The sequence below is a fragment of the Marmota marmota genome, unplaced genomic scaffold, assembly GCF_001458135.2.
Source record: "Marmota marmota marmota unplaced genomic scaffold, marMar, whole genome shotgun sequence".
Lineage (NCBI taxonomy): Eukaryota > Metazoa > Chordata > Mammalia > Rodentia > Sciuridae > Marmota > Marmota marmota.
Genome location: NW_026000241.1, coordinates 8,291,571 through 8,317,925, shown reverse-complemented (window position 1 = coordinate 8,317,925; position 26,355 = coordinate 8,291,571). Strand labels below are relative to the sequence as shown.

General features: G+C 42.7%; 1 protein-coding gene across 5 annotated transcripts; it reads right to left on the bottom strand.

Annotated features, from left to right (window-relative positions):
* Window positions 1–4,736: 4,736 nt before the first annotated feature.
* On the bottom strand, window positions 4,737–23,122 carry Elp6 (elongator acetyltransferase complex subunit 6). Of its 5 annotated transcripts, XM_048794894.1 has the most exons (8): window positions 22,675–22,771; window positions 21,929–21,945; window positions 19,859–19,937; window positions 18,194–18,264; window positions 13,864–13,982; window positions 10,730–10,931; window positions 7,518–7,664; window positions 4,737–5,275 (listed from the first exon to the last, which is right to left on the bottom strand). In XM_048794894.1, the coding sequence occupies exons 4-8, from the start codon at window positions 18,206–18,208 to the stop codon at window positions 5,147–5,149; spliced, it is 612 nt and encodes a 203-aa protein (XP_048650851.1). In that variant the 5' UTR covers window positions 18,209–18,264; window positions 19,859–19,937; window positions 21,929–21,945; window positions 22,675–22,771; the 3' UTR covers window positions 4,737–5,146. The 5 variants fall into 5 exon arrangements, with proteins under 5 accessions (XP_048650851.1, XP_015344828.1, XP_048650852.1 ...); XM_015489342.2 differs by lacking the exons at window positions 21,929–21,945; window positions 22,675–22,771 and adding an exon at window positions 22,908–23,122; XM_048794895.1 differs by lacking the exons at window positions 21,929–21,945; window positions 22,675–22,771 and adding an exon at window positions 22,810–22,824.
* Window positions 23,123–26,355: the final 3,233 nt, after the last annotated feature.

The following is a 26,355-nucleotide window of genomic DNA, read 5'->3' as shown; positions in this document are numbered from 1 at the left end:
AAAAAAAAAAAAAAAAAAAAAAAAGGAAAGGTGATACCTGACTGCCAAACAAATGGACTACCTCTCCAATCCTCTGTCTGGCCTCCCTCCTGCTCCCAACTACCGTGGCAGTGACATCAAAAATACCCATTTGGGGGCTGGGGTTGTAGCTCAGTGGTTGAGCACTTTCCTGGCATGTGTGAAACACTGGGTTCAATCCTAAGCACCAAAATAAATATTGTGTCCATCTACAATTAAAAAAATATTTTTAAAAAATACCCAGTTGCTGTGGCCCAAATGTGCTGTGCTGTGTTCAGGATTGAATTTTGAACTAAAATGGGAATTTTTCTTCTATAAAAATAGAATATGTTGCCGGGCATGGTGGTGCATGCCTTAATCCCAGCAGCAAGGGAGGCTGAGGCAGGAGGATCTCAAGTTCAAAGCCAGCCTCAGCAAAAGCGAGGAGCTAAGCAACTCAGTCTCTAAATAAAAAATACAAATAAGGCTGGGGATGTGTGTGTGGCTCAGTGGTCAAGTGCCCCTGAGTTTAATTTCTGATACAAAAAAAAAAAAAAAAAAGAATATGTTTAAAGCAAGGATAGTGGCACATATCTGTAATCCCAGGGACTCAGGAGGCTGAAGTAGGCCAACCTCAACAAATTGACGAGGTCGTACACAAACCTATCTCAAAAAATAAAAAGGTCTGGCGATGTAGTTGAGTAGTTAAGCACACCTGTATTAAATCCCTAGTATCAAACACACACACATATATATGCTTGCCAGCAAGCGATGTGGTGAGCCCTTCTTTTACCTCTTGTTCACCCCTACATCAATCACTCTCTCCAAGAGTGATCCCTTAAATACCATCATCATCAGTCAACAGTGGTACACTCCCATAATCCCAGCTACTCTGCACACTGAGGCAGGAGGATAGAAAGTTTGATCTGTCCCCTCAGAAATGATCTCATTTCCCTATCACCAGTTGTTTTTCTCTCTCTCCACTCCTCTTTTCTCTTGGCAAATATAGTGTATCTGTGTGTGTGTGTGTGTGTGTGTGTGTGTGTGAGAGAGAGAGAGAGAGAGAGATGCTGGGGCCAAACACAGGGCTTCAAAGATGCTAAGCAAGTGCTCTGCCACTGAGCTACATCCCCAGACCTGCCCAGCCCACTTTTTAACTTTTTTTTTTTTTTTTGGTGGTACTGGGGATTGAAACCAGGGACTCGCCAGGGTCTCTCTACCACTGAGTGACATCCCCAGCCCTTTTTATTTTTTGAGACAGGGTCTCACTGAGTTGCCAGTCTGGCCTCAAACTTGCAATCCTACTGCCTCAGTTTCCCAGTCATTGGGGTTACAATTATGTGCCACTGAGGCTGGCAAATTTTTAGGTTTCTGATTGAAAGTATTATGACCCTGCAGGATTGAGTCCCAAACTTTTTACAGCCAATTTCCTAAAAAGAATGTGGTTCTAAACTTGGCTCACAACATAATCACCTAGGGAATAAAGTTAAATCAGAGTCCTTCTGAGCCCTGGGCTCAGTCTTCTCTCCAGAGAGAGTCAGGAGGAGCCTTGAAACAACCTCCAAGACAGGGATTTAGCCAGACTCTTCTGGGAACCGCTGTCATCCCTGTTACACACACACCATCTAACCATTCCACCAAACCTGCATTTGCATGTGACTGGGCACTCTCCTTCAAAAACAAAAGCCTGGCCTGGTGTGGTGGCACATGCTGGTAATCCAGTGACTCTGGAGGCTGAGGAAGGAGGATCACAAGTTCAAGGCGTGGCCCTAAGAAACTTAGTGAGACCTGTCTCAAAAAATAAAAAGGGCTGAGGATGTGGCTTAGTGATTAAGTACCTCTCAGTTCAATCCCCAGTACCAAAAAAATAAATAAATAAAATAAGAGCCTCCAAGACTGGTAAGCACTTGGCTAACTTTCTGCTTTGAAGCACCAGGAACAACCCACTGCACAAGGGGGACCCCTCAGAGTCCTCTGGAACCTCTGGGGAAATGAAGCTTATGGGCTCCTGGTAAATCTGTCATAGAATGTATTCCCTCTCTCCCATAGAGTAGAATGAAATATTAGGGATTCTCTCTCAATATTTTATTATAACAGCATACAGAACAGCTGAAGAAACTACACAGTGACCAAGCATATACCCAGGCTCTACAACTGTGAATGTTAATATCTCATATCTCCCTGAAACATTTATTGCTTTATCCACTTATCAATCCATCTTATTTTTATGCATTTCAACTAAGTTGCAGACACTTGATCTTACTTTTTACATGTAATATTCACATAGAACAGCTCCATTTAGCCCCAACTGGCCCAAGCTCAGCCTTACTTCAGATTGTTGCCCTCAAGAAACATAAATTCAAAAATTTTAAAAACGAATGGAGGGCTGGGCTGTGGCTCAGTGGCAGACCACTTGCCTGGCATGTGTAAAGCACTGGGTTCGATTCTCGGCACCGCATATCAATCAATAAAGTAAAGGTCCACTGACAACTAAAACATTAAAAAAAAAAACAAAACTAATGGAGGAGATGGGGTTGGTGCTCAGCAGTAGCACACTTATCTGGTATGTGTGAGGCACTGGGTTCAATCCTCAGTACCACATTTAAATAAATAAATAAAATAAAGATCTACCAACAATTTAAGAAAAAAAAAAAAAAAACTAGTGGAACCTGGAAATCATCAAGAAATGATGATAATTCCCAAGTACTTCAGCTTCTACCCTGTGCCTATTCTTAAATCTGTTCTTGCCAGGTGTGGTGACACACAGCTGTAATCCAAGTGACTCGGGAGGCTGAGATAGGAAGAGCACAAGTCCAAGACCAATCTCAACCCAGGCCCAAAGCAACTTAGCAAGATGCTGTCTCAAAAAAAAGGTTGGGGATGTAGCTTAGTGGTAAAGCACCAATGCGTGAAATCCCCAGCACCAAAAAATGAAACATCTAATCCCAATCCCATAGACAATCTTGAAAAACAGAGAATGGTGTATTTCACAGATGCAGAAGCATTCCCCTAGAGAAGGAAGATGTGCCCAAGTTTATTCAGGATTGACCAGGTGGCATCAGTCGGTCTGGGACCCAAGACTCCAAGTTCCAGCCTATTGCCCAGCTGCCTGGCCTGTCATGAACAGACAAGGGTATTTCATCATGATATGGGGCCGCCTCTGCAATCACTTGCATTTGGTCTCGTGTTCACCATGAATTAAGTATGAGTAATAGCAGTTGGCAATATGATAAAGTGGAAAAGGCTGCTACAGGGTCAGACTCCTCGCATTCAAATTCTAATTCTGACACAAACAGCAGCTCCATGACCAAGAGGATTGACTTTGCCTCAGGGGATTGACTTAGAAGTCAAGACCCAGGCTGCAACCAAGAACACCACTCTGTGTGGCTGTTGAAACAAATTAAACCAGAGGGTAAACACATAAAATGTCTCTATTCCAATAAATGGGAGCCACCCTAATAGCCATAATACAGTCACTAAAAAAAAAAAAAACTTTAAAATCTCAATGATGAATTCATACTCAAGTTCCTATCATATATCAGATGGCAAGGATACAAGAAGTTAACTCTCTGCACTAGAGATCTTTTCTTTTGTGTGGCAGTACTTTCAAACCCAGGGCCTCATACGTGCTAGGCAAGTACTATACCACTGAGCTACCTTATTTTATTTTGAGGCAGGGTCTCACCAAGTTGCTCAGGCTGGCCTCAAACTTGGGATCCTCCTGCCCTAGCCTCCAAGTGTACAATTCACAATAGCTATATGTGGAACCAACCTAGATGCCCTTCAGTAGATGGATTTTAAAAATGTGGCATATATACACAATGGAATATTACTCAGCAATAAGAGAGAATAAAATCATGGCATTTGCAGGTAAATGGATGGAGTTAGAGAAGAAAATGCTTAGTGAAGTTAGCCAATCCCAAAAAACCAAATGCCGAATATTTTCTTTGATGTAAGGAGGCTGATTCATAGTGGGATAGGGAGCAGGAGCATGGGAGAAACAGACAAACTCTAGATTCAGGGCAGAGGGGTTGGAGGGGAAGGGAGTGGGCATGGGGTAATTAATGATGGTGGAATGTGATGATTATTACTATCCAAAGTACAGGTATAAAGACACGAATTGGTGTGAATATACTATGTATACAACCAGAAATATGAAAAATTGTGCTCTATATATGTAATAAGAATTGTAATGCATTCTGCTGTCATGTATAAATTAAAAAAAAAAAAAAAGAATTTAAACTTGGGCTAGGGTTGTGGCTCAGCGGTAGAATGCTGGCCTAGCACGTGCGAGGCCCGGGTTTGATCCTCTGCACCACATAAGAATAAATGAATAAAATAAAGATATTGTGTCCAACTACAACTAAAAAATAAATATTTTTTAAAAAAGAATTTAACCTTTACTTCATTTACTTTTATTTATTTATTTTTAATGTGGTATACTGAGGATTGAACCCAGTGCCTCAAACATGCTAGGTAAGCGCTCTACCACTGAGCTACAGCCCCAGCCCCAAGTTAAATGCTTTAATGTGAACCTTTATTTTATTTATTTATGGTCTAGGAGATTGAACTCAGCAAAAGAGAGGTGCTAAGCAACTTTGTGAGATTCTGTCTCTACTTTAAAATACAAAATAAGGCTGGAGATGTGGCTCAATGGTTCAGTGTCCCTGGGTTCAATCCCCAGTACCAAAAAAAAAAAAAAAACAAAAACAACTTAAAAGAGACAACCCCCAGGAAGCCCCAGTGTAGGAACTCACTTTATTCCAGTCACAGTTGTCCTAGTTGTCACTCGGGACACCTGCCATTCAGGTTATCACCTGATGGCACACTGAATCCACTCTGGCTCTAAAAGACATAACTCAAAATGAGCAGGTGGGGCTATAGTGTATTTACATGGAAAGCTCCAAAGTGCCTTTTGCTGGAGTTGAATATCCAGCCTCACTCAGGGTCATGGATCTTCACTCTGTTTTCTGAACAGGGCCCAGAGGAACAAAGGCATACACACCATTACAGCCCCTCCCTGGTGACAGGGGAGCTGCCAGTCCAACCTGAAATAGTATGACAAAGGCAGAAGACCCCATCCTGTGGGGATGCTTTGTCTTCCACATCCCAAACAGTCCAAAGGAGCCTTGGTTGCCCCTAAATCAGGTCACAGAACAGCAGGAGACATTCCTTTGGCAAAAAAGGACACACTCTTATCCTGTATCTTGTATTGGTAAGTGAGGCTCCGATCCCGCTGGGCTGTGGGCTTCAATGGTCTCCGCCAAAGGATCCTTAGCTGCAAAGAGGGAGAAGAATGAAAGAGGGGCAGCCACAAGTACCACAAGTACCCGTTTGTTTCACTGTGAACCTTGCTCAGCCACTTTGTGCCCTCTTATTGAGATTTCTATGGGATCTTAGACGAGCCACACAGTAATGGGACCAATGACTTTTTTTTTGGAGGGGGAGTAGTGGTACCAAAGATTGAACCCAGGGGTGTTTAACTAATAAGCCACATCCCCAGCCCTTTGTTTAAAGTTTTTAAATTTTTTTTATTTTGAGATAGGGTCTTGCTAAGTTGCTTGGGCCTCACTAAGTTGCTAAGACTGGCTTCAAACTTGATCCTTCTGCCTTAGCCTCCTGAGCCACTGGGATTAAAGATGTGTGCCATCGCACCTAGTAGGACCAACATTTTTTTTATTATTTATTCTTTTTAGATATATATGACAATAGAGTATATTTTGACATATCATACATACATGGAATACATCTTCTCATCTTTGTGGTTATACATGATGTGGAGTTACACTACTCATGTATTCATATAAGAACACAGGAAAGGGGTTGGGGATGTGGCTCAGTGGTAGAGCACTTGCCTACCATATGAGGCACTAGGTTCAGTTCTCAGCACCGCATATAAATAAATAAATAGCCAGGCGCGGTGGCACACACCTATAATCCCAGCAGCTCGGGAGGCTGAGACAGGAGGATCTTGAGTTCAAAGCCAGCCTCAGCAATGATGAGGTGCTAAGTAACTCAGTGAGACCCTGCCTCTACCTAAAATACAAAATAGGGCTGGGGATATGGCTCAGTGGTTGTTTGTCCCTGAGTTCAAGCCCCAGCACCAATAAATAAATAAATAAACAATAAAGGTCCACTGACTTTTTTATATACATAAAAGACCTGTGCTTTAAAAAAAACAAAGAACATAGGAAAGTTATGTCCAATTCAGTTTATTGTCTTTCCTATTCCCATTCCCCTCTCTGGGACCAACTTTTAAAATAAACTTATTGCCAGCTAACTAAAATTAAAGGTTTCCCCCTCCAATACAATAGTAATATTTGCTTGTTACAGAAAATGTGAAAGCAAAAGAAAAAAGATGGAAAAAAAATCCCCCAGAGAAAAACTATACAAGTATATTTACACATTTCCATTTAAAAAAATTTTTTTTTTTTTTTTAGTTTTTCGGTGGACACAACATCTTTTATTTTTATTTTTTTATGTGGTGCTGAGGATGGAACCCAGCGCCCCACACATGCCAGGCGAATGTGTACCGCTTAAGCCACATCCCCAGTCCCTCCATTTGGTTTTTTTTCTATTCATGGTTTTGTACTTATTGGTTAGAATAACTTTGAAAATCAACACACTAGAATTTGTACAATCAACACAGAAGCTCAGAAAGACTGGACATTTATTCTTTGCATGTTTTTTTTTGGGGGGGGGTTGTTTTGTGGTACCAGGATTGATCAAATATATGCTATGCCAGTGCTTTACCACTGAGCTACATCCCCAGTCCTAGGCATTTATTCTGATAATTTCACTGACTTGAAAGGGACCACAGGTACCCCACAGAACCCTCTCATGCTGTGTCACAGGTACCAAACACAGCATTTCTGGGCTTGCTCCTTTGCTGAAATCTACCAGATTTTGCTCTGAATGACTCTGGGCCAAGGAGAATGGCTGCTGGTTCAAGAGTGGTCAACAGGAAGATAACTGGAAGCTGTGGTGGAGGCCCACAGATGATTCCAACAGAGAAGTTGAGAAAGGTGCAGAACCACAGCAGCCCATTTGAAAGGGCAAAGGCTGGCTTCCCTCCTAGCTTCTGCTCAAGTACTGCACGCTGGCAGAGGCAGCAGTGGGGATGGGAGCAATGCCAGTCCATGGCTAAGGGCTCCCTAAGTCTTCATTTTCAGAGGAACAGTTTTAGCCTGAATATGTAGAGCAATTTTGCTGTTACTTGATATCACAGCCCCTACAATTCACTCTAGACAGCTGTCTCCTTTTTAGCAGAGCTCCACTTTGTTCACAAAGGAAACCACTGTGGGAAATGTGCCGTGCCTCATGAGGCTGAGCACCATCTAGCACAGGTCACTGACTTGCACTGACACAGCTTCTGAGGTTTCCCTTCCATCTGAAGGAAAGTCCCAGGCCTAGATATTCCTCCCTCAGACCTGACACTCTCACCTGTACAGTCTGGATTCACAAACACAGGACCAAACAGCCCACTGCCCGGCGAACCCCTAACCTCAACGCCTACATACCTGTCCATGTACATCCTTGCAGAAACCAGTGGCCAGGCCCTCAGCTCTCAGGATTAGGTGGCTCTGATGACTGAGGCCATTTAGCAGGATGTCATTCTCCTCATCTTCAGCATCTCCACTATCATGTACCAGGGCCACCACATTTCCCTGCATCAGACACAGACAGAAAATTATTGCTTACTGAAAGGGACATGAAGGTCAAGGAACACCAGGCTCTCAGTGTCTCCACCCCTGTGTATCCTCTCACAGATCATCCTCCCTGTACACTGCTGTAGCTACAGTCAGCCCCTTAGCAGGAAGGACTCCTGCTGGGCTGGAGGACCCTAATTCTAATAATCCACTGGTCACAGTCACCAGCAAGCCCAGCCTATACTTCCAGCTCAATTCATCTAAAATCAAGCTCACCCTATAGTCGTCAAAATTAATTCAGTGTCCTCAATTCCTGAACATTATAACAAGTGCCACCATCTGCCAGGCCCCAATTCATCCAGTCAACAAGTTTCCAGAGTACTTACTGTGTACCAGACACCACAATAGAGTTAAGAAATGTAGGCTCTGCAGGATGACAAGTCCAAGAGAGAGGGAATAATGGCTGCTGGGGAACACAAAGGAGACACATCCTGTCTAGGTCAGAGGAGGGGCCAAGTGATGAGCACATCTGACCTGAGTTTTAAAGGGCAAGTAGGAGTTAGCCAAGCAGAAATGATGGGGAAGAATGGATGTGGTGGTATGCACCTGTGGTGGGATTCCAGCAATTCTGAAGACTGAGGCAGAAGGATTACAAGTTCGAGAACAACCTGGGCAATGTAGGGAAACTTTGCCTCAAAACAGAAAATAAAAAGGGTTGGGGTTGTAGCTCAGTGGTAGAGCATTTACTCAGCATGCTCCAGGCCTTGGGTTTGATTGAGCCCCCTTCATTATTTCAGAAAAGAAAAAGAAAAAAAAAGTGAAAGCTAAGGGTTGGGCACACAGCTCAGTAGGTTTAGCATGCACCTGGGTTCCATCCCCAGTACTACCAAAAGGAAAAAAGAGAAAAGTGATGGCTTAGATAATAAATTCTTTCAAAGGAATTCTGTCCAGTTGTATTGTTTTTTTGAATAACAAACATACTGACACTGTGTGTTATTTAATGAAAAAAGAAATCCCAAAGAGTGTGGGTGGCAGATTACCAGTAATGTGAAGGAAAATACAGGGAGACAAATCACATATAAAAATGTTCACAATTGGGCTGGGGTTGTGGCTCAGTGGTATAGTGCTTGCCTAGTACACTTGAGGCACTGGGTTCGATCCTCAGCACCACATAAAGATACTGTATCCACTTACAACTAAAAAATAAATATTAAAAAAAAATGTTCACAATTACATAGACTCTCCAGGAAAATAGGCATTGGAGGGAGAAAGACAATTACTTTTCACTAAAGTACTCTTTTTTGCAGTGAGGTACAGGGAATTGAACCCGGGGCACTTGACCACTGAACCGCATCCCCAGTCCTAGTTTGTATTTTATTTAGAGACAGGGTATCACTGAGTCACTTAGCACCTCGCCATTGCTGAGGCTGGCTTTGAACTCTGTGATCCTCCTGTCTTAGCCTCCGGAGCCCTAGGATTACAGGCATGTGCCACGACACCCAGCTAAAAGTACTCTTTTTTTTTTTTATTTTTTTTATTTTTTAGTTTTGGGCGGACACAACATCTTTATTTGTATGTGTATGTGGTGCTGAGGATCGAACCCGGGCCGCACGCATGCCAGGCGAGTGCGCTACCGCTTGAGCCACATCCCCAGCCCTAAAAGTACTCTTTATACAGTTTCTTTCTTTCTTTTCTTTTCTTCTTCTTCTTTTTTTTTTAACTAAACCTGTTTCACTTTTTGAACTAAAAGAAGTAATTTTTACAAAAAGAGAGTAATAATAGAACACAGAGCAAGCTGGGCTGCAGAAGGTAACTTTTACTACCTCCTTCACTCTCCCCTCCACCTTCACAGTAGTACCTTAGTTCCTGTGACTGAGGCAGGACAGCCTCAGGAGCTCCCAAAACACAGCTCCTGGGCAGGCTTCTGTACACAGGTGGTGTTCCACGTGCTCTGCTAGATATCCTCACCGGCACTAACTCACTCAGCTCCTCTCTCACTACATCATACTCTCAGCCAGATGGGGCCACACCAACGTCCACAGGCTCCTAGAGCTCCATAGCTCTTCTTAAGGGTGGCTGCCATATTAGAGAGTGTGCTAGTGTGTACAAGCTTCACCTCACTCAACTATAGCAGTCAGGTATCAGTGAGGTAGGTGGTTGGTTTACAATCACTGTTAAATATCTCTATTAAGGCAAAATCTCTAGTTTTGCCTCGTCAATAAAGATATCTTATATCCTATACTTTATTACACTTTAAATTTATTATTGTACTGAGAATTTAATCCAGGGCCTCATGCTTGCTAGGCAAGCACTCTACCAATGAGCTAATTTACCAGCCTTTTTTATTTTTATTTTTTATACCTTTAAATTGTTAATTTTTTATGTGGTGCTGGGGATCAAACCCAGTGCCTCACATGTGCTAGACAAGCACTCTACCACTGAGCTATTAAATTACATTAAATTACCCAGGCTGCTCTCAAACTCATGAATCTCCAGCCTCAGTCTCCCAGATAACTGGAATTACAGGCATGTGCCTGGCTGCACTTTATAATTTTTAAAGCAGTTTAGTGTGAAACCCTGGGCTCAATCCCCAGTACCCCACCCACAAAAAATAACATATAAAGCAATTTATACTCTTTATCTGAGCAGATGTTCAAAATATATGAAGAAATAATAATATCCCAGGACTGTGCCACATGTGACCAGTCCCACTGAACACAGTGCTGTCATTCCTTTTACTTTTTTAATATTTATTTTTTAGTTTTAGGTGGACACAATATCTTTATTTTATTTTTATGTGCTGCTGAGGATTGAACCCAGTGCCTCATGCATGTTAGGCAAGCGCTCTACCTCTGAGCCCCAACCCCAGCCCCCTGATCATTCCTTTTCTTTTGAAGGATTTATTTTTTAGCAATGGCAATAGGGGAAAACAGGGTGGGTAAACCATGAATTCTAGGCCTGCCAGAGGAAAGGGTAATCAAACCCTAAGCAAATAAAAAGATCACTGCAAGAAAATGAGTCCAGACCTGTCTGGACTCTTTAGAGGTCACAGGTGGCAGCACGGAGAATAGTTCCATTAGTACCTTTAGCTCCTGGCACACAGTGGCTCTGCAGTAGTGGATGAAATCCAGCACGGCCACTGCCCCCAAGCCTAGGCTCAGCAACACACTGAGGTCATCCACCAGCAGCACTGGACACCTCCAGGTAGCCTCCTCATTATCCACGGGTTTCAAGGCCTCCCGTACAAACTGATACAATGGTTCCAAGTTCCCAGCGCTGGCCTCCCTGGAGAAACAAGACAAAAGTCACCAGAGCTCATTTTTTTCTACAAATATTTATGTGGGACCAAGTGGCACTAGGAAAGTGCCAGAAGAGACCAAGAACTATATCACAGTTCTTGGCAATCTGGAAAAGAAAAGGCATGCTCATGTAAAAGTTTTACTCCAATTCAAATACTTCCTGCAGCCTAGTAGGTACAAAGCACTGTTAGAAACTGGGGAACACAAAAATGAATAGCTGCTGGGCGCCTTAAAAGATACCATACAGGGCTGGGGATACAGTTCGGCTGGAAGAGGGCTTGACTCGCATGCACAAGACCCTGGGTTCAATTCCCAGCACCACCAAAAAAAAAAAAAAAAAAAAAGATACCATACAGGGGCTGAGGTTGTGGCTCAGTAGTAAAGCACTTGCCTAGCATGTGTGAGGCACTGGGTTGGATCCTTAGCACCACATAAAACTAAAACAAAGGTGTTGTTGTATCCATCTACAACTAAAAACAAAGTAGCATGTAAAGAAAAAAAAAAAAAAGACACCATACAGCTGGGCATGGTGGCATACATCTATAATCCCAGTTGCTCGGGAGGCTGAGGCAAGAGGATCCAGCCTCAGGCAACAGTGAGGTGCTAAGCAACTCAGTGAGACCCTATCTCTAAATAAAATACAAAATAGGGCTGGAGATGTGGCTCAGTGATTAAGTGCCCCTGAGTTCAATCCTCGGTACCCGTCCCGTAAAAAAAGAGACACACCATACAAGCTAGGTGCAGTGGTGCCCTTAGCTACTTGGGGAGAAGAGACAGAAGGATCACAAGTTCAAGGCCAGCCTCAGCAACTTAGTGAGACCTTGTCTCAAAATTTAAAATATTAAGAGCTGGGGATGGAGCTCATTAACAGAGTGCCCTGAGATTCAATCGTCAGTACCCCCACCGCCCCCCCCCCAAAAAAAAAGAAGAAGAAAGAAAAAGAGAGAGAATATAGTTTCTCAACCCAAGAGTTTATTATACATCCAGGCTGGGCACACTGGTGCATATCTGTAATCCCACCAGCTCAGGAAGCTGAGGCAGGAGGATGCCAAGTTCAAAGCCAGCCTCAGCAATTTAGTGAGGCCCTAAACAACTCAGCAAGACCCTGTCTCTAAATAAAATATAAAAAGGGCTGGGGATGTGCCTCAGTCGTTAAACGCCTCTGATACAAAAGAAAAAGAGAGAGAGTTTATGGGCTGGGGTTGTAGCTCAGTTGTAGAATACTTGCTTAGCATGGATGAGGCATTGGGCTCAATCCTTAGCACCACATAAAACAAATAAATAAAAAATAAAGGTTAAATTCTAAAAAAATGAGTTCATGACATCTGGAAGATTAGACTGGAGTAAGCAGACAAAGAATTCCTAGGAGGTCATGTTGCTGTAAAAAGTTAAACAGGCCAGGGTGCAGTGGTGTAGACCTATAATACTAACTACTTGGGAGGCTGAGGTAGGAGGATTCTAAGTTCAAGAACAGCCTCAGTCACTTAGTGAGAATCTGTCTCAAAATAAAAAATTAAAAAGTATCTAGAGATGTAGCTCAGTGGTATAGTGTCCTCAGGTTCAATCCCTAGTACTAAAGGAAAAAAAATTGTTTAATAGCAATTCTGGTGCTTTGGTGGTAAAGGATAGTGGTCTAAGAGCTGTTTCTAAGCATAACAGATCTGACCTGTTTATGACACAAGCTAATCCATCTCCTTCTGAATGCCCCAGCAGTCAACTCCCAGCAATGAGTAGAAGAATGAAGCCCAGGGCCTCATGTTCCAGGGCTGAGCTCTTGGCATTGGGTTATCTTCCCTAACAATGAAGCAACTCCCCACACCTTGGGATCAGGTGTAACTAGCCCTTACATTCAGATGAAGAAACCCAGGATTAGAGGTACTAAGGAATGTGTTCAAGATCATAGATGGAGTCAGGGAATATAGTCTTCTAGTCCACTGTATAAAGGGATACCTGAAAGGAGGCGGCAGTGGGGAGAGTTCATATGAACTTCTGATCAGAAGTAGGAAAACCAATCTGAGATCTGTGATTTTTTTAAATTAATTATTTTAGTAGTACTGGGAATTAAACCCAGGGGCACTTTATCATTGAGCTCTATCCCTATCCCTTTTTAATATTGAGACAGGGTGTCACTAAGTTGCTCAAGTTGGCCTTGAATTACAGTCCTCCTGCCTCAGCCTTCCAAATTGCTGGGATTACAGGCCTGCACCATGGCACCCATGTAGACCTGTGATGTTGGATACCAAACCAGGTGATGACAAATTTTTTTTAGAAGAGACAGATAATAAATAGAGAGTAGATACTAAATATTTAGAATTGTGGGTCACATGGCCCCTGTCCCAACTATGCACTATCACTGTAGATCAAAATAGCCAAAAACAATATACAAACAAAATTTTTAAAAAAACATGGCTAGCCAAGGCCCTTAGTTTGCTGATCCTTGTACCAAGGAAAGAATAAAGCAAAGTTGTACATGCAATGGCTCTGAGCCAGGGTTTGAAAAACAGCAAAGCATGTTGTTCTGCCATACTCCCAGCAAATGATGCTTTCTGTATGTAGCCTTTGGGACAACTGTGTTACCTTGGAACCATGATAAGAGCCATACACATTCTTTTTGCTACCAAGGATTGAACAGGGGCATTTAACTACTGAGCCACATTCCCAGCCCTTTTTAAAATTTTATTTAGAGACAAGATCTCATTGAGTTGGGCCTTGCTAAATTGCTGAGGTTTGCTTTGAAATCACAATCCTCTTGCCTTAGCCTCACAAACTGTTGGGATTACAAGTGAGCCATGTGCTTTCTGATAATGCTGCGACACCAGGTGAAGTGTCAGATCCCAGAAGCTAGTTCTGCCTCCTACACAAGAAGGAATCACACAGCAAACCTTTCCTGGGTCCACCTGTCAGGTATGCACTCTGACCTGAGAAACTGCAGCGGGTGTGTCTCCTCCTGAGCCTGGAAGAAGACATCCACTGAAGACTTGAGACCCTCAAGGAATACAAGCTGCCCACGTTCCCGTGCCATGGTCAGACTGACACCCTAAAGATGAGAAAAAGAACAGTGAATTACTGTGCCTTATAGAGGAACCCTTTAGAGAGGCTAGATGTAGCTCATAAGAAGGTTCAAAACACATTCCAAACCCTGCAAATGTGAACATGTCTAATTATTTTTTTTGACCATGGCACTTGCCCACTGAGCCACATCCCCAGCCCTATTTTGTATTTTATTTAGAGACAAGGTCTCACTAAGTTGCTTAGTGCCTTGCTTTTGCTGAGGCTGGCTTTGAATTTGCGATCCTCCAGTCTCAGCCTCCCAGCTGCTGGGATTACAGGTGCGCAGCCCTCTTTCTCTATATATATTTTTTAAACATGCTGTCATTTTTTTAATACCTTTATTTTGTGTATTTATTTACTTATTTTTATGTGGTGTTGGGGATCAAACCCAATGCCTCATACATGCTAGGCAAGTGCTCTACCACTGAGCCACAACCCCAGCCCCCTGTCTACTCTTAATACAAGCCCATACTTTCTTTCCCCTGGGCATTCCCAGCTCACAATCCTCATTCTGTTTTCAGACAGGCATTTCCATTTAATTGGCACATTTTTAAGAACTTACATTATTTTGCTTAAACACACACACACACACACACACACACACACAAATTTTAGGATTAAGCAATATTGATATTTTTGGTTTTTAACTTTCTTTCTTTGAAATGGTCTCTTTAGGTTGCCTAGGCTAGCCTTGAACACCTTAGCCTCCCAAATTGCTGGGATTATAGGTATGTGCCACCATGTCCAGATGAGAATTTACTCATAAAGAGTTCTTACTGTATTTCAGGGAGATTGACAGTTGCAGTTTATGAGTTGTATCTTTTTTTTTTTTTTTTTTTTAGGTACTAGAGATTAACTCAGAAGCACTTGACCACTGAGCTATATCCCTAGCCCTATTTATATTTTATTTAGAGATAGGGTTCTCACTGAGTTGCTTAGCGCCTTGCTTTTGCTGAAGCTGGCTTTGAACTCTGGATCCTCCTGCCTCAGCCTCCTGAGCTGCTGGGATTACAGCAGCAGTGGCTATGAGTTGTATCTTTTTTTTTTTTTCCTTGTACTGGGTATCGAATCCAGGGACACGTTACCACTGAGTTACAGCCCTAACCCTTTTTATTTTTTTATTTTGAGACAGTCTTGCTAATTTGCTAAGGCTGGCCTTGAACTTATGACCCTTCTGCCTCAGCCTCCTGAATTGCTGGGATTACAGGTGTGCCACCTCATCTGGCTTAGTTGTGTTCTTTAAAAATTTCAGAACCTTGGGCTGGGGTTGTAGCTCAGTGGTAGAGTGCTTGCCTAGCATGTGTGAGGCACTGGGTTTGATTCTCAGCATCACATATAAGTAAATTAATCAAATAAAGGTCCATCAATAACTAAATTAAATAAATAAATAAATTCAGACTTTGAGATCACATGCCATTGATGCAGGAAAAAGAGCCAGATGAAACCAAAAGCCTGGCCCTTTTGCCTGCATCATCATTTTCCAGACTTTGACCATTCCACCTATTGTCTTATTATTCACTTAATGCTGATTTTAATTGTGATTTTTTTTGTGTGTGTATGTATGTTTGTGTGTGTGATGCTGGGGACTGAATGTAGTACCTTGTGCATGAGAGGCAAGCACTCTATCTATGGAGCTATATCCCCAGCCCTGTGCTTATTTTTATAAATGCACGCATTTAAAAATAACACTTTAGGGGCTGGGGTGGTGGCTCAGTGGTACGGTGCTTGCCTAGTGTGTGTGAAGCACTGGGTTCGATTCTTAGCACTACATATAAATAAATAAAAATAAAGGTACATTGACAACTAAAATTTTTTATATATATATATATATATAACTTTATATTACTATGGTTAATTAAAAACTGACATTGAGCCAGCATGGTGGTACATGCCTGTGATCCCAGTGGTTCAGAAGGATGAGGCAGGAGGATTGCAGGTTCAAAACCAGTCTCAGCAATTTAGTGAAACCCTGTCTCAAAATAAAAAATAAGGGGATTCCACCTCTTGGGTCCCCTTCTTCCTCCGGGAGAAGTCTTTTCTGCTGTCCTTTAATAAACTTCTAAAAAAAAATAAAAAATAAGGGGCTGGGATTGTGGCTCAGTGGTAGAGCACTCACCTAGTATGTGTGAAGCCCTGGGTTCAATCCTCAACACCACATAAAAATAAATATATTAAATAAAGGTTATAAATAAATAAATAGATAAATAGGGATGGGGTACAGGGTGGGGATGGGGTACATGGTGGCACAGGCCTATAATCCAAGCAGTTCGTGGGGCTGAGGCAGGAGTATCACGAGTTCAAAGCTAGCCAGCAATTTAGCAAAGCCTTAAGCAACTCAGTGAGACCCTGTCTCTAAATAAAATATAAAAAAGGACTGAGGATGTGGCTCCGTGGTCAAGCGCCCCTGGGCTTAGCTCAATCTCTGGTACCAAAATAAACATACGCTACTGAGACCTTATGGTGCTTCCCCAGCATTCAATTTCTAGCACTGCAAAAAAAAAAAAGAAAAAGAAAGAAAGAAAGAAAGGTGGGGGAAGGGAGGGAAAATAAAAGAAAAGAGGGGCTGGGGATGTGGCTCAAGTGGTAGCGCGCTCGCCTGGCATGCATGCGGCCCGGGTTCGATCCTCAGCACCACATACAAACAAAGATGTTATGTCTGCCGAGTACTAAAAAAGAAACAAATATTAAAAAAAATTCTCTCTCTCCTTCTTAAAAAAAAAAAAAAATTGTTTTTTTTGTTTTTTTTTTGTTTTTTTAAAAAAGAAAAGAAAAAGGCAGATCCCTGGGCCTGATTTCAGACTTCCAGAATGAGGGCAGGGCCCAGGATCTGCATTTCAATGAACACACAGGGATGATGTTGCATACTAAATACACACTCCCTACTCCACCTGTACAGAAACAGATCACATGGGAAGTCTTTCCCAGGCCCTAAACCAGGTCTCAACTGCTCATTCACATACCAAACATCAAGTACCCTCCACCATCCCACAAATTTTGTGGTTCTACAGCTGCACAAACACACACAAAACACACACAGACTCCTGATCCTCACTTTGTTCTGGCTCACTACCAGTCTACTTATATAAATGCAATAACGTGCCACAAGCATGGAAGCTCACTCCACGTGCCAAGTGCTGGGCATGCCATTCCTGTTGGGCTGATGACCACTCAAAGGTGAAAGAAAATGGCCAGTCTGGGTGCGAGATGCACAGCCTGCTCATCCTGAAGCACAGGCTGAGGCCTGAGACATGCCTCAGTGACCTGTAATGCAATGCTGGTCCGTACAGGGCTGCTCTCCTGGAGCTCGTGCCCTCACCTCCAACACAGGAGTTTCTTCCTTCTCTAGAGGACAGGAAGAAGTTGCCCTTCTCTTACCCATCATTTGTTTCTCCCAAACACAGAAAAGGCAGTGATTTGGCCTAACAGTAAGACTGGCATTTTAAAGATCACTATGGGGCTGGGAATGTGGCTCAGTGCCAAAGGGCGTGTGTATGTGTGAAGCCTTGGGTTCAATACTTAGCACTGTTGAAAAAAAGAAAAAGAAAAAAGCAGGTGGCCTGGTTCCTTCCCTCTCTAAGACTGACATGGCCCCTTCAGTCCTCTTTAGTTCCCATGCTCAGGGAGTACGTACAGTTGGTCCCAGATCATAGATCATGGCTCCAGCTAGGGGAGGAAGCCCACTGGTCTCTTGGCTATGCTATTCTCATCTGACTATATCTGATGTAGGTGAGGGGCAGGCAACAAAAAGCACCTCTCCCCACATTTGGGTCTCAAGTCCTAGATGGGGATAAAGTGGGAAGCAACTAACTTGGCAAGAGACCAATCTGTGATCTCCAACACAGCAGGACCAAGATAAAAGCTCACAGTGAGAAGGAGAAACCTTTTAGTAGAAGTATTTGATTAATTGACATCCACAAACAACAAGTCTGCTTATATAAACTCTCGATAATAACACACACCAAGATGCTGCTTTTCCCTTTTAGATAAAGGGCTCAGAAGTCCAACATTTCCTTAGATGGAACCCAGAGCTTCAGTGCATGATAGGCAAGCACTCTACCACTGAGCCACATCCCCAGTCCCCTTCTTTGCTAAATTCTCTACAACCCGAACAGGAAAGTCCATTCTTAGCCCACACTCATACATGCATGGCATACATTCTCACTCAGGAACCGCACCATGGAGGTCTAAAATATTTACCAGCTTCTGTCCCATGATATTGTAGTGACTGAAAGACTGGACAAGTGCCACAAAGCAGACTTTACAGTTAGCTAGAAAAGAAAACAAATTGACTTTTAATAACTCCCCTGCTTATAATCCGTCCCACACTTCATACCTCTGGAAACAAAAGCACTGAGGCAGATCTAAATATCCAGAGGAGGCCTTGCAGCCTGACACACCTAATTTGCATCTAAGATGCACTTTTCCTCATATTTAACAGATATGCCTTAATTCACTGCTTCTGAGATGTATTTCTGTTCGATTACTTTTGTCCTATTAGAAAGTGTGTCTTTTTCAACTTTTTTCTTTTCTGTTTACTCTTGGTATACAGGAATGTAATTAATTTTTTACTTTTCTGGTACTGAGGATTGAGCCAAGGGCTGCTTGAACACTGAGCTACATGCTCAGCACTTTTTATTTTGAGACAGGGTCTCATTAAGTTGCTTACGGCTTCAGTAAGTTGCTGAGGCTGGCCTTGAACTTGCAATCCTCCTACCTCAGCTACCCAAGGCTCTGAGACTACAGGCATGCACCACAGTGCCCAGCACATTTTTTAAACTAGTCTTATATCCAACACAAAATACAAGGACCACAAGGTCTCCAGCTACCTGACTAACTGTAATAATCCTAATTTATCTGTAGATTCCGTTGCTTTTTCTTTCTGCCAGGGAAAAGTATCAATGGGGTCAAGTACCCAGAGACCTAAAAACACACAAGGATTTAGAAACAATTAAGTCAGGAAGCTACAGAAGGACCTCGGTGAGGTAGTGTCTGCACAGCACCTGGAGAAGGGGAAGGGAGGACATGGTTACAGTAAGCACATGCCACTCTTTGAAAGAGGGAACAGATGGCCCAGTAATCTGTTCCTAATAAAAAAAAAAGTCCTTAGTTACTCAGACACCAAAGCCCTGATTATTTATACTTGCGTTTCTAGGAATTGAATTTAGGACCTCACACATGCAAGACCCATTCTCTACCATGGAGCTATAGCCCCATGGTTAATAAATGCCTTTTATCTTGTGCTTGTGGACAAGTGTTCGCTAGGCAAGTGTTCCACCACTAAGTTAAATTCTGAGCCTTTTATTTATTTATTTTTATTATTTTGTAATAAAAAAAAGTGCCCAGGGTGGCCTAGCACTTTTGATCCTCATGCCTTAGCCTCCGGAGTAGCTGGGACTATAGGTGTGTGTCAATCAATGCTCTTCCCATTGCTTCCTCAAAGTTTTTCTTACTCTTCTTCTCCTTCTTTTTTTTTTTTTTTAATTTTTTTTTTAATGTTTTATTTATTTTTTTTTTTAATTTTTTTTTAAAGAGAGAGAGAGAATTTTTTTAATATTTATTTTTTAGTTTTCGGCGGACACAACATCTTCGTTGGTATGTGGTGCTGAGGATCGAACCCGGGCCGCACGCATGCCAGGCGAGCGCGCTACCGCTTGAGCCACATCCCCAGCCCCTAATGTTTTATTTTTTAGTTTTCGGCAGACACAACATCTTTGTTTGTATGTGGTGCTGAGGATCGAACCCAGGCCGCACACATGCCAGGCGAGCGCGCTACCGCTTGAGCGACATCCCCAGCCCCTTCTCCTTCTTTTTCCTTTTCTTTTTTTGCCTTAGGTTTTTTTACAAAATTAATGAGAGTCATACCTTTGAGGTAGAAGGAAAGAAAATGGTGGACAAGGAAACTGCCATCTGTCTTGGCATCACAGAGTAAAGTCAGTTTTCCCTAAAAGTTAAGAGGACACAAAAAGGTGAATTAGACTTCCTGAAAAGAGATCAGCCCAGTGTAGAAATACTGGTCTCTCCTAAATTTCTCCACCTAGACACCTAGAATGTTGGGGTTTTTCTAGTACTTGGGATTGAAACCAGGGACACACTTTACCACTGAGCTACATCCCTAACCCTTTCTAAATTTTTAAGTCAGTTTTGCTAAATTGTTGAGGGTCTTGCTAAGAGGCTGAGGCTGGCTTGAACTTGCAATGCTCCTGCCTTATTCTCCAGTTGCTGGGATTACAGGTATGCACCACCAATGCCTGGCTAGAAAATGTATTTTTAAATGATAAATATGCTAAACTTACCCCGAATTGAAGAAAATAAATCACAATTATGGGGGAAAGTTATGAGTATTAGGTAACTTATGATGGGCAAGCATATCTCAGCCTCCACTTTCTCAAAGCAAAACACAGAATAAAATTCCTCTCTTTCCATTCCTCACTTTAGTAACTCAGGCACCAGTCTTGGGGAGAACCAAATCCTTAGCAAAGAAAGTGCTGACCATCAGATGCCAATCAATCAGATTGCAGGACAGGAAAGGACCTTCAAAAAGGTCTTCCGATATAACTTCTTCCCTATTTCTAATTCTAATGTCAATTCTGTCTGTGAGGTGGGGGAGAGGGGAAGAAATAGCTGTTTACAGAGACCAGCAATTACACAGTTCTCTCGGTGGCCTGCTTCAAATGGGGTTCAAATCTTGGAGTGTCTTTGGAAATACCTCTAAAGATGGCTTCTGTAGAGTCTGGCTGCCCCACCCCAGACAACTCTAGTTCTGTCAATGACAGGAAACATCAGGATCATGTGGTATCACACATGCCATCTTCAAACTGTTGAGACTTTAGGCAAGTGCCTAACTTCTCTGGGCTTTAGTTTTTTCACTTATAAAATATAAGTAACCTTCAGGGTTACCCCCTCCCCAATGCTTTCATTTCCTGGTGCCATTTCAAACCTCACTCTGGTCCAGGGTGAGGACTTCAGAAATGCTCTAGTAACTGGCAAAGTAACCAGCGCCAACTGGAGGCTTAAACACATGAGAATTGCTGGGCAACCAAAATCCATAAGCATCTATTGAAACTACAATTTGCCCGACACTATCTGGTATCATGGCTGCCTGTGATAAGGGACAGATGTGAGCAGTGGAAATGTAAGGTTAAAGGTGATAATTCTATAAACTGGGCCCCCTATACTGACCCCTAAATGCTTTTTTTTTTTTTTACATTTTTTTTAGTTGTCAATGAACCTTTATTTTGTTTATTTATATGTTGAGAATCAAACCTAGTGCCTCACATATGCTAGGCAAGCGCTCTACCACTGAGCCACAACCCAGCTCCCAAATACTTTCTTTTAAAAAGCAACTTACCTGCAGCCCTGCCTGGCTTAAGTGACAGGATATGTCACTTCAGTAAACTATCTGTTATCTGCAGGAGAAATGCAGTTCCAAAATAATTCTGATATGAAAAACACAAGTTATCCTCTAACGGTCATTTTTGTGACCCTTTTACAGACCAGTTTCCCAAACTCAGGGAGATAAAAATAATCCCCCTAACCATAAAATCTTTAAGAACAGGTTCCAATCAGAACCATTCAGCATGGGCCAAAGTGACTTAGCGTTGGCATGGCAGTATGGACTTGAAAGTCTGATGTCCAGGCTAGGGCTGCAGCTCAGTGGCAGAGTGCTTGCCTAGCATGTGTGAGGCACTAGTTTCCAGGCTTAGCACATTAAAAAATAATAATAATAAACAAACATAATAAAGGCTGGCTGTCCATCTACAATCACAAAAAAATTAAAAATAAAAATAAATAAAATAAATAACAAGTCTGATGTCATCCTGCTGTTAAAAGTCAAGAGGTGGCCCTGGGCCAGGACTCTAGAAACTTCCCTGGGTCCCGCAATAAAACTAGAGGGCAGGGGCTGGGGTTGTGGCTCAGTGGTGGAGTGCTCACCTAGCGCGTGTGAGGCCCTGGGTTCGATCGTCAGCACCACACAAAAATAAACAAATAAAATAAAGATATTGTGCACAACTACAACTTAAAAAAATAAATATTAAAAAAAAAAAAACTGGAGGGCGGAGAGGCATGCCGTCCTTCTCTTAAAAAGACCCACTCTCTCCCCTTTCTCCTTTCCCATTCCTTCTAATAAACTCAGGCCTGTTACTCTGGACAACATGTCTGAAATATTTTTGACTTGATCACAAGAATTGGTGTGTGTGTGTGGGGGGGGGGCGTAGTTCGAGCTGCCTCAATTCCCAGAAGGCCTCAGCTCTTTAACACCTGGAGAAACCAACCACTTCATTAGGAAGATCGAGGTTATGGATTAAGTCAGATGTGTTCTTGAAAAAGGTAGGTCTGCATTAAAATTAAAATATTCCCAGGTGTCGCGGAGTGTGAGAAGGGTGGAATAAACAGTGGCTAGGCTGTGGCGCCGCAGGCTGGCTTTGAACAACCCTTTGAAGACCCTACTAGACACCACAGGAGACAGGTACTGCGGCGTCAGTGGCAGAGAACTTGCCTACCATGTGTGAGGCACAGGGTTCAATTCTCAGCACCACATATTAATTAATTAATTAATTAAGGGTCTATCAACATTAAAATAAACATTAAAAAAAATGCAATCTCTCTTGGGCTCCAGGGACCCCATCCCAGTGAGCGCACAAAAATCTCCCCAGTATATGTCTATAAACTAAGCCAACCCGACCGTCCGATAAGCTTTTAAGGGTAGGCACGGCCTTTAAGGGCGGAGGGACAGTCAAGAAGCACTTCTCCCCCGGGATCCAGCTCAGGAACAGGCATCTCCACACTACAACACCCAGGATCCAGGCACAGACCGTCCGCGTGCCTCCCCCATCGTGCGCCCTACGTCCCGGATGCAGTCTTCCGTCACTCTCCCAGGACCCGCCCCCTTCCGGGACGCGCGACCTCTTACCTGCTCCACCCCGGCAGGGGTGGTGTTCAGAAGGTTATTAAGTTCCGGGAACATTCCAAGCTCGGGTGACTAGAGCTCTGGGTGAGAAACCGGTGCTGCGGAGGCTCCGGAGTACGAAGAACAAACACACACCCGCGATTACACTGTTGCGCGATGCGCGCGCATACGCAACGCCACTCCTGGGAACTCTACCGCAGCCAATAGACGGGCGCCTCGGTGGGCCGCTGCGGGCGCACGCGCGAAAAGCGCATCGCGCCTGGGGAGGTGGAGCACTGTGCCATAGCTGCTGATCTGCGGCTCTAATGGTTTCTGGTCTCTCGTCTCCCATGCCCTCCTTGCTCCGTGCCTGGCCTTCGCTAACTCGATGGTCGAGACATGCCCTTACCCAACTAGAGCACGTCATGCTAAGTGAAATGAGCCAATCGCCCAAAACCAAAGGCCGAATGTTTTGTCTGTTAAGCGGATGCTGAGCCATAGTGAGGGGAGTGGGAACTTTACTTTGGATTGTGCGGAGGGGAGTGGGGGCGGGGGCCGTGGGGATGGGAAGGGCGGTAGAATGAGAGACTTTATTACCTACATACATGTATGATTACAGTACTGGTGTGACTCTGCACCATGTACAGCCAGAGGAATGAGAGGTTGCGCTCCATTTGTGTACAAGGTGTCAAAACGCATTTTACTGTCATGTATAACTAATTAGAGCAAATTTTTAAAAAAGGAGACCAGTAGAATAGAAGAAGGGGATGGGGGAGGGAGGGGAAGAAAAGAGGAGGTACTGGATGAAATCGATCAAATTATACTGTTTAATTGTCGGCACGTATGGATATATTATCACACACACATACACACACACACACCCCCAAAAAAAAGGAAATGTGCCCTTGCTCCTCAGGATCTTTGTACAGAAATTAACTTTTTACCCGAAATTAATTTGATTTACCTGGCATTGTGGACATGTCTGTAATCCCATGTACTCCTGAGGCTGAGCTAGAAGGATGGCAAGTTGGAGGCCAGCTTGGCCAATTTAGGGATGAAGTAGAGGAAACAGGTAATCATAGTGGGGGTAAAATGGTGAGAGTGCATAAGGAGGATGGATGTCGGAACCACCATTTGAGGTATGCTCCAGCACGTCAAACAACGTGTTTCCTAAAAGAGACAAAAGACTCCTTCTTGGGGGGGGGCAACTCGCAGTTCAGCCTAACACACAAAACAATTAAAATTTCTAGGACAGTTTCAAGGAGTCAACTTCCCCACCTGTGCCTTTAAAAAAAAGGATACCAAGAGACCCTAGTGGCACTCTTGCCTCAACCATACTCTTCACTGGGAGCTTTCTTACACTTCTAAACCTTAACCTCCTTAATAAGTTTCTGCTTGCTTGCTTATCTCCACGTTCTGGTGTGCATTCTTCACCTCCCTGGAACACAGAGGGATCCCGATTTCTACCAATAAAAGCGAGATCCTGTCTCAATAAAATAAAATAAGAAGGACTGGGACTGTAACTCAGTGGTAAAGTACCCCAAAGTTCATTCCCAGTACTGGGAGGAGATTCAGCTGATTTAAAAATCCCCACCTCCTTCAAGTCTTTCTTCAGATGCCATTTATATCTCTTACACCCTATATTCCATTCAGCCTCAACCTCACAGACACCTGTAATTCCACCAAAGTCAAGTGTATGGACTCATTGCTTACAAGTGGAGCCCTAGAGCCTGTCACTAAAGGGAAAAGAGTTGGTTTAGGACTTGGGAAAGAGTGGGGTTCAGGTGACATTAAAGAAAGCAATGTCTTTGAGAAGCTCAAAGCCAAGCACAGCTTTGTGTAAAGGGGTCACTTATCTGGCCTGCACAGCAAGTGAAAGGATCCAGGGTCCTGTTTTTGTGAAAACAACAAGTTTAATATAGATAAGGAATGTAGTCACTTATCTGAAGCTCTGCCCCTGAAAAGGAAATCAAGGCCACTTCTCTGTGTCAAAATGACTTAAACACTTCAGCCAAAAATGGGCTGTTTTATGCTTACTGATACATGAGAGAGAAAAACAGCCACTGTCCTCCAGGAGCCAATCTGGTGCTCACAGCTGTCTTTTTTGTTCTGTTGAGCATAAACAATTTCACAAAACATCAGAGTCAGAGTTATTGTAATGGAACAAAACAAAAGTAGACCATTCCATAATCGTGTTGAACACAAAACATGTACATTATCCATCTCAGAAACTACCAAACATCTTTCTCCCAGCTAATAAGACTTCTGCTTCTTGATCAATCACAACTTTAGCCTTGCTGTACTGTCCCTGACAGATAAGATTTATTAAAATACCCAAATGTAGAATTAACCCACTTTCTGAAAGCACCCATTCCTAAGCAAAATTGTGGTCTGTAAACCTTTCCCAAATCACTTAAGAAGCCCAAATCCTATTATTATTTTATAATACTTTTTTTTGGGGGGGTACCTGGATTGAACTCAGGGTGCTTAATCACTGAGCCACATCCCCAGCCCTTTCTACGTTTTATTTCAAGACAGGGTTTTCTAAATTGCTTAGGGCCTCACTAAGTTGCTGAGGCTGGCTTTGAACTTGTGATTCTTCTGCCCAGCCTCCCTAGCCTCTGGGATTATAGGCACATATGCCACTTTTAATAATATCTTAACAAAAATAATAATAATAATATCTTAACAAGAGTGATAAAATCAATCTTTTTTTTTTTTTTAAGATAGAGTATCACTAAGTTGTTGAAGCTGGTCTTGAACTTTCCATCCTCCTGCCTCAGCCTCCTCAGTTTCTGGGATTACAGGCTTGCACCACCATACATGGCCTTCTTTAATTTCTCTAAGCAGTATTTTGTAGTTTCCAATATTAATGTGTTTCATAACTTTTGTCAGAATTATATTTTGTAATTTTATGCTATCATAAATAGCATTCTTAAATTTTCAATTTCCCTTACATTCTTGTCATATAGAAATTTAATAGATTTTTTTCTTCATTGCTGGGCATAGAATGTAGGGCCCCACACATTCTAGACTAGTACTCTATCACCAAGCTATACCCCCAGCCTACAAATGTTTCTAGTGTATTGATATTATCGTACAACCTTGCTAAACTTGTTAATTCTAGTAGCTTTGTAAATATTCCTTTGGACTTTCTATGTACATGATCATGCTCTTAGAGAGTAAAGACAGTTCTTATTTTCTAATCTAGATACCTTTTATTTCTTCTTCTTCTTCTTCCTCTGCTGCTGCTTCTCCTTCTCCTCCTCCTCCTTCTTCAGTTCATTAAGCTTGAAATAGGGAGAGCATGCATCCTTGTTTTAAAATTTCTAATCTTAAGGAAAAGCTTTTGGTCTTTCACCTTTAAATATTTTACCTATGTTTTTATGGCTCCCTTTTGCAAGGTTGAAAAAATTCCTTGCTATGCCTATTTATTTATTTAGTTAGTTTGTCTGTTTACGTATTTTGCATG